General features: G+C 40.4%; 1 protein-coding gene across 1 annotated transcript in view; it reads right to left on the bottom strand.

Annotated features, from left to right (window-relative positions):
* Positions 1-410: 410 nt before the first annotated feature.
* RASA2 (RAS p21 protein activator 2) overlaps positions 411-8862 on the bottom strand; it is a 47847-nt gene continuing 39395 nt past the window's right edge. Inside the window, exons 19-24 of the mRNA XM_054167079.1 lie at positions 7778-7884; positions 6345-6427; positions 4766-4974; positions 4041-4144; positions 3293-3482; positions 411-2424 (exon numbers count right to left, since the gene is read on the bottom strand). Coding sequence (XP_054023054.1) covers positions 2394-2424; positions 3293-3482; positions 4041-4144; positions 4766-4974; positions 6345-6427; positions 7778-7884 — 724 coding nt within the window. The 3' untranslated portion in view covers positions 411-2393. The remainder of the gene's footprint in view (positions 2425-3292; positions 3483-4040; positions 4145-4765; positions 4975-6344; positions 6428-7777; positions 7885-8862) is intronic.

Below are 8862 nucleotides of genomic sequence, written 5' to 3'. Positions count from 1 at the left end.
AGCATACAGGACATCACAAGTTTGTTGTAATTTATTTGTGAGTTATTCTCAAGCAATGTTACAAAACATTTTAATGTCTCGATAAGAAAATAAAATTTAAATAAAAATACATTCAACAATACCTCATCATAGTACAAATTAAAACTAAGGATAATTTACACTCCTAACAGAACTAATTGCTGGATAACATCATCTTTCTAGACTAATCAAAACGAAGGCAACTTTTATTATTCATCATCCTACTCGTACCTAATTCAATTCTAGAACATCTACTGCATTTTAAAACATTATAAAATGAAAAGTCAAATCTTAATGGTCACAAATATTCAATGGCTTTTGTTTTTTTTTTCTTTCCTAGATATTCCAGTACCAAAGCAGAAAAAAGTGCATATTAAAAAAAAAACAAACAAACCCAAAACAATTGCAAGAGTATACAATTCATTTTTCATAAATTTGACTTTATGTTTGACTAAACAACAGAAAATGGCTCCAAGGAACAGTCACTATGCCACAGGGTTAATCCACTTACAGCAAGACCTAACTCTGACACTCAATCACACCGAGCTTTGTTTAATGGCAGCTTTTTATTAATGGCAACTACACAGATCCACTTTACCTTGGCAAAACACCTTTCTTGGCATTCCTACATTCCCTCCTCCCCTGCAATTTCAATTGCTGGCAAATAACCCCCCCTCAGAATACATCAAATGTGTAAAAAATAGAAGCCCAAACCGGCTGAGGTGATAAAATGATTGTGACCTTGCAGACACTGAAACCTGGATATTCTGCAAGAGTTTGTCTGGTTCTAAACCAAATACTTATTCATTCCCAAAGAAATTTCAATCCTGTCTTGCCAACTTTCTTCTATTACAGAAGCCTCCCTACAACAGTGTAATAAATGTTGAGTAATTTAAACAGCTTAGAGTTTCAAGCATTGTGGATTTTTATTCCATTTGTAAGTTACATTCCTAATAAATTTGGCCAAATGATGATTGTAGAAAACCCTCAAACCATCCAATAAGAAAGCAATAGAAGGCCTCAGAGCAAATGCTCCAAAAATAAAAGTACCACATGTTGTTTATTAAAAATAATATTCCAAGTATTTAATACTGATGAAGCAAAGTTGCCACAGTACTAGCTTTGCTTCTTCCTGGTTACATACATATATGTTCTTTCAGCATAAACCTAACTCCTCAGATGAAGTGAGCAAAAATTAATCTTAAAGTCAAGAATGCCAGTTTGAAATTAAGTGGCAAATACGAATCCATATAACTAAAGATACAAAAATATTCACTGAAGCATTGCTTATAAGACAAAACAAAGGTTGATCATTCAACTGATCGTAACAAGCAGATACTACAAAGTATCTAAAAATAATCTGGCATGGTCCAGATATCTAAAGTGCTTTGAGTGATTATAATAGAGATTATTTATTAGATTCATAGTTAAAAGGTGAGCTAGACCTAGTTATTAATTTTTATATAAAAAAGGAAATAAAATCATACAGGGGATGATGCAAATTGACCAGTACTTAACCACAACCTGTTCACATTTACATTTTTATATGTTTAGACAAACTTATTTTAAAAGCATGTTGCTGCCCTGCATGTCTTTTTAGATTAAGAAAAATTATGTACCTTAAAAAAATCTTAAAGAAAATAGATAGTGGTCTAAGTTCATTCCAAATAGTACTCATCCCAAATGTAAACAGAGGTACAACACAAGTTCCCTGATTTCTTCTTGCTTAGTACTTTAAAAGCGTATCTAACACTGGTATCTGTTGCCCAGATTATTTGCAGCATACCACATGATTTTGAAAGACTTCAGCTGTATATAAATCAAGTCCTGACACACCTAATACAAGGGAAAAAGTCAGATGAATTGAGTGTGAAACTTCAGATCTTTCCCGTATCATAGTATCTTAGGATTTCTATTTCAAGATCCTTATCAGCAGAGCAGGCACTCGTGATGAATTCATGCAAGTTTGCAGTGTTATGTACTGAGAGATGTAATCCAACCAACAAACACCATGTGGATTTTCTTCCATTAAAAAGCTTATTTGTTTACCAAGTTCTTTCCAATTAGACAACAATGGCAAAGCAACATTTAGATTATTCACACCTGCTACTTCAAGAACCTGGAACTTCAAACTTCTCAGCAAAATGAGAACAAATCTTAAGACCAGACTTCCAAGTAGATATTATTCCATGAAGTATTAAATAGATTGTCAACATAACTAGCATTTATGCTCATTCTTAAATACTTTGTAAAAATGCATATAGTGATTAAAAAAACCCCAAAAAACAACACAACTAAAACAAAACAAAACCCCAAAACACTCAAGAACATTTCCAGTTTCTTTTGTCAGCCAAGTGTGCCCCAGGTTTTTTTGGTTAGGAAACTTTTCCAACAATTGGGTTTTCTCTAGGAAAAAAAAAAAAAGAAATACTGTATGTAAATATTTTTAAAGTTAACATTTGTGTTCTCATCATACAATGTTATTCATTAAGCAAACCTTTACACAATTTCTACTACTTGTGAAATATTATTTGTGGAAGACCTCATATACCTCCAGGTAAGACTGCTAAATCAAAGTCAATTCTTCCTGAACAACTTGGGTCACATACTAAACCAGGCAAACCAATGCAGGGTTTGAGCAGTCCTTTTTCCTGTGATCAAGCTTTACTGATGAAAAAAGGAATCAGAAAACAGGTATCAGCCTGGACTGAAAAAGAACTGGAAGAATCTGCTCTTGAGCAACCATGTGCTCCAAGAAACAGATTTATTTAACTTCACCACAAGTAGTATTTATCACTGAAGATGGCAAATGAACTGCAAACTGTATGTGTACTGTGTGAAAGGCATGTTTTTCGCAGGGTAATTTTTCTTTACAGTTGTAGAACGTAGTATTTTAATTGCTTATAGAACATAATATTTTAAGTGTTCCTTAACTTTCTAAAAATAAAATACAGTAATTAAGAAGTAGACAGACAGTTAGGGACGCACTTTGTGTGCACTTCAGATGTTAAGTAGCAAGGAAACAACAGAATCATTAAGGGGAATCTCATCAGGAACACAGGTGAATCCCATATCAGAGGAACTTCCTGTATCTTAATAACTGGTAAAAAGCTGCATTACTACAAATGACATACCTTATGTCTCCAAGTCTTTGTGCTCTCTAAATCTACTTTTAGCTTCATTATCTCTACCTAAAGAAGCCCATCATTGCTCTACACTTTTCTTTTGTTTAAAACACACATTTATGGACACCAAATGTACACAAGATACTTACTCACTACCATATGTGGCACTAGATGATCTCTTCTTTCGATATTTTTCATGTGATTCATTCAGCTTTTCTACTACATCTATTATCTGTTTAAGTGTATGGAAAGTTGCTACAGAATCTTCAATTGTGAAGTTAGAATAATCATCTGGTTCTTTCCGTGGACCCTGATAGACTGCTATACTTCCACAAGCCTCTACAAAAATTAACACAATTATCCCAATTAGAATTTCAGTAATTAACAAACCAGATCTAACTGTTGCATAAATGTCTATTCTGAAATTCTGAAATATAAAGTTACTCTAGCTCATACATACTATGGGTTAAGACAAAAGCAGGAGACTGCATCAACTAGATTTATGGTTCTATAGGTTATTCTCTGCTGGTTGTGTTCAGCATACTGAGCACCTCACTCTCTCCTGTTCACATCAACAGCAGAACAATGCTTTCTTGCAGCTCAACTGGGTTCAACAGAGTTCACTCCACAGTCAGCATAATGAGACCAAAGACAGAAGAGCAACCAGCTATAGTTGCAATCTCTCTGTTTAAAGCTATTTCATATATGCAAATTCCATTATAACAATGTGCATGTCTGATGTCTAGTGTAAAGAAATGACTGAAGAATGACTAAGAAATAGAATCTGTCTCTGCTTATTTTCAGGTAAATTGTTAAGACATCAAGTTGATGTTACAGGCCTAAAGTCTTAGAGCTGAATAATATCAGTGTGGTTCTTCTGAATTATTATATGAGTACCTTCCAACTTCTGTAGTTTAGACATGTTGATAGTGAAAAGTGAATAAATTCTTTCTGTCTCTCTGTCTCCATCAATCTCAATTTGAGTATCAGCAGGAACATCTCTAAAATATGATAAAAAGGTAGTCAATGTAAGTAAGTCTTCAAAGGTTTGAAAGCAAGTAAGAACTGATTCTGTTTCAATATACTTAACAGCCCCAACTTTTGCAGCCTGTCCCCACAGGGGATGATCAGTCCTCTGATCATCTTCATGGCCCTCCTCCAGACCCAACCCAGTAGTCTAATGTCCTTCTTGTGCTGGGGACACCAGAACTGGATGCAGTATTCCAGGTGAGGTCTCACAAGAGCAGAGTAGAGGGGAAGGATCACCTCCCTCGTCCTGCTGGTCACTCTGTTTTTGATGAAGCCCAGCACATGGTAGCCCTCTGGGCTGCTAGCACACACTGCAGTTTCATAACTGACACACCCAAATCTTTCTCAAGACCACTCTCAAGCCACTCCTCACCCAGCCTGTATTTGTGCTTGGGATTGGCCTTGTTGAACTTCATGAGGTTGGCACAGACCCACCTCTTAGACTTAGTACAATCTAGTACTTCAAGCCTTTTCAGTAAGGCAGGTTTTTAACAGCCTGACTTACCCAGGTAGACAGGGAAAACTTTCAAGTTGCATAGCAGATGTTATTTGTCCTACAAAGCACACGTACTTTCATCTGAGAAGCAACTTACGCAGTGCAACGGGCACAGCCCACTGTGTTTTCTATTGTAGCCTTGCAGCAAAGCCAGTTCCCATTCAGGAAAGCAGAAGGGTGGTAAAAACTAAGTCTCTTCTGGTTGCATCTAGTCACCCGGCAAAGAGCTTCTATCCACTCACTAGCTTCTACACAGTTATTTGCTTGGATATAGAGTGGCTTTTCTCCATGTAGTACTTGAAACATCTGTAGAAGGAACACAGCATTATTCTGCTCAGTAAAAAAATTATAAATCACTGTTGTAGTTTGAGCTGGGTGCCCCCCTGGTGCATTCACTTCCTGTGTCCAGAAGTCCAGCCCAGAGGGATGGACACAGGAAATTGTGTATTTCCTACCATAATTCTTTGCACCACTATAAGATCCAGTGCGGAGTCTGGCACTTCCTCTTTCCTTCCCTCTCCGAGACTTGGTAACTGGGGGAGAGATCTCCCGGCCATGGGCCTGATTGGGCCCAAGGCCACAGGGGGATGGGCAGTCTCAGGCCTGGCCAGCTGAGACTAGCCCAGCAGAGGGAGGGGGAAGAAGGAGCCCTGGGGGTTTTGGATGCACCCTCAGGTGGGGATGGGATCTTTCTTTGTCACTGCGCTTTGGGTTTTCTGTAACATTCACTGCTTTCTATTTAAACTTTCATCACCTTTGCAATCCGTTTGCCTGAGTCGTTATTTCTGCCTGTGGTGGGGAGGGGACCTGCCCCAACCCATTACAATCACTTATTGAGCAACTTTGAATATGCCAAAATACATTTTAAAGCACAGGCAATTCAACAAAGCCAAATAAAGCAGAAAGTGAGACAAGGGGAAAAGGAAGGCTTCTTGCTGCTTTCATTTTATTGCACCTTATTAGGAGTGGGGAAAAAAAAAGCCCCAAAACAGAACAGCATCCTGTGTTCTGCCTATACTATTTCCTCATCCAAAAAAGAATCCTTAAAGAGTGTGAACATGCATTTTCTGTCCTCTTCATCCACCCATCTTTAAGTGTGACCTCGGAGTTCATGCTTCATATGCAGAGAGTAACAGGAGATTCCCAGAAGTCACTCCTTTAGCCAACATCTGTACTTTTATCATTGCCTCCGAATTTTGGGTTGAAGTAACAACAGAAACAGTGAAGTGTTACAGGTCTAGAATGAGCCTCTGAGCATAAACAACTGACTCAGGTGATGAAAGTGTTGCAACAAGTTCTCATCAAGACGAATAAATCTAAGTCTGGTAACATTATCTTTCTAGTAGAACATAATATAACACACATTACTAATGCCTCCCATAAAAGTGCTTTGTAATAAGGTCATGGTGGTCTTAACCTTCATTCCAGAAATTTGGAAAGGGGGCAGGAATCTTAAAACCAGACAGAAAAGTTGGTGCAGAAATCCCTATCTCAAAGTTAAGTTCCATATGCAGAGTACTTAGGAAGAAAAAGCTGTATGCACTATTTCCAATATAAAACAGATATTGTTTTTTCCTGGAGTTCAGTAATAAGGTTTTAGTAACTCTATAAGCTAATTGCAAACTGTCAGTTAAAGAATACATCAAAAATCACGTATAAACTATCTTTTGACTCACATTTTTCTTGTTGAAAGAGCTCTCATCAAGTTTCTCCACCGCAAGGATGTTTTTGATTGGAATAGTGAAAATGGGTTCTTTATCTGCCAAAAAAATTGTAAACAGATGAGCAAAGCAATTTAAAAAATCCTGTTTGATAACTTAAGTGCACTGATACTGTAGGTTAAGTTCCCAAGTTTTATTACCAATAAACAGGCATGCATCATAGACAGAAGCATTTGGTAATCACGGCAAAGGTAATTAAAGCATAGAGAAACATAGAACCATTGAGGTTGGAAAACACCTCTACGAACATCAAGTTAAGTCATCCACCTAACACCACCATGCCCAGCCCACTAAACCATGTCCCAAAGTGCCATGTCTGCACATTCTTGAACACCTCCAGGGACAGTGACTGCACCACTGGGCAGTCTGTTCCAATGCCTGACCACTCTTGCAGGAAAGAAATTCTTCCTAATATCCAACCTAAACCTCCCCTGGCACCACTTCTGTCGTAGTTTGGGCTGGGTGCCCTCTGCTACGGCAGTGCTTCCTGTGTCCAGAAGTCCAGCCCAGTGGGTGGACACAGGAAATTAGGTATTTCTACCATAATTCCTGCACCACTATAAATTTTACGGCGGGGTCTGGCACTTCCTCTTCCCTTCCTCTCTGACACCTGGTAACTGAGGGAGAGATCTCCCAGCCATGGGCCTGATTAGGCCCAAGGCCACGGGGCGGATGGGCAGTCTCAGATCTGGCCAGCTGAGACTAGCCTAGCAGTGTGTGTGGGGGAAGGCGGAGCCCTGGGGCTTTTGGGTGCACCCTCAGGTGGGGATGGGATCTTTCTGGGACTGTTTTGGGGTGTCTCTTGTCACTGTGTTTCTAGCTTTCTGCACACACTCACTGTTCTCTATTTAAACTTTCCACCACTTTTGCAATCTGTTTGTCTGAGTTGTTATTTCTGCGCGTGGTGGGGAGGGCGTTTGCCCCAACCCATTACAACTTCAGGCCACTTCCTCTCATCATATCAATAGTTACTTGGGAGAAGCGACTGACCCCCACCTCACTCCAGCCTCCTTTCAGGAAGTTGTAGGGGGCAATGAGGTCTCTCCCCTCAGCCTCCTCTTCTCCAGATTATACAACCCCAGTTCCCTCAGCCACTCCTCACCAGATTTGTTCTCCAGACCCTTCACCAGCTTTGTTGCCCTTCTTTGGACCTGTTCTAGCACCTCAGTGTCCGTCTTGCAGTGAGGGGCCCAAAACTGAAACCAGTATTTGAGGGGTGACCTCACCAAGGCTGAGTGATCACTGCCCTAGTGCTGTGCATCATATGTACTTCAGGAAAAGAAAAAAAATTACACATTTTAAAGGCACAAATCAATACAAAGGCTTAGAAAATACTGAGAATATAAAAATAATTGCAAAAAAATAATTGCAAAGTAAACATAATTTACCTTGCTGTTTATGGTAGGTTAATTCTCTGCTTGTTAGACAGAACCACCGCTTCTTGAAATTCTTTTTACCAATACGAGTCCTTCCCTGAGCTCGTTTGTACATTTCTCTGTAAAGACAGAATCACATGAATTGCAGCCATTAGTCTTCTGAAGAGCTTTCAAAACAATTTACTGAGGCAACAGGCTGGGGTCAGAGTGGCTGGAGAGCTCCCAGACAGAGAGGGACCTGGGGGTACTGATTGACAGCCGCCTAAACATGAGCCAGCAGTGTGCCCAGGTGGCCAAGAAGGCCAATGGCATCCTGGCCTGCATCAAGAATAGTGTGGCCAGCAGCAGCAGGGAGGTCATTGTGCCCCTGTACTCTGCATTGGTTAGGCCACACCTTGAGTACTGTGTCCAGTTCTGGGCCCCTCAGTTTAAGAAGGACATCGAGACACCTGAACGTGTCCAGAGAAGGGCAACAAGGCTGGGGAGAGGCCTTGAGCACAAGCCCTATGAGGAGAGGCTGAGGGAGCTGGGATTGTTTAGCCTGGAGAAGAGAAGGCTCAGGGGTGACCTCATTGCCCTCTACAACTACCTGAAAGGTGGTTGTAGCCAGGAAGGGGTTGGTCTCTTCTCCCAGGCAACCAGCACCAGAACAAGGGGACACAGTCTCAAGCTGTGCCAGGGGAGGTTTAGACTCGAGGTGAGGAGAAAGTTCTTCACCGAGCGAGTCGTTCGTCATTGGAATGTGCTGCCCAGGGAGGTGGTGGAGTCACCGTCCCTGGAGGTGTTCAAGAGGAGACTGGACGTGGCACTTGGTGCCGTGGTCTAGTCATGAGGTCTGTGGAGACAGGTTGGACTCGATGATCCTTGGGGTCTCTTCCAGCCTTAGTTATACTGTGATACTGTGAACACATTATTGCTCATAAGCACAGAATGCATCCATTTGGGAGGGACCCTTGAAGGTCATCTTGTCCCTGTTCACTGTAGGGGGTTGGACATCTCCAACTACATCAGGTTGTTCATTGCAGATTAAAAGAAAAATTGAAATAGTCAAAAATGTATCCTCAAAATGACCTCCCTATATGGTGGTCATGAACAGG

The sequence above is a fragment of the Dryobates pubescens genome, chromosome 13, assembly GCF_014839835.1.
Source record: "Dryobates pubescens isolate bDryPub1 chromosome 13, bDryPub1.pri, whole genome shotgun sequence".
NCBI lineage: Eukaryota > Metazoa > Chordata > Aves > Piciformes > Picidae > Dryobates > Dryobates pubescens.
Note: the sequence above shows the minus strand (reverse complement) of the source record. Positions and strands in the feature narration are given on the sequence as shown.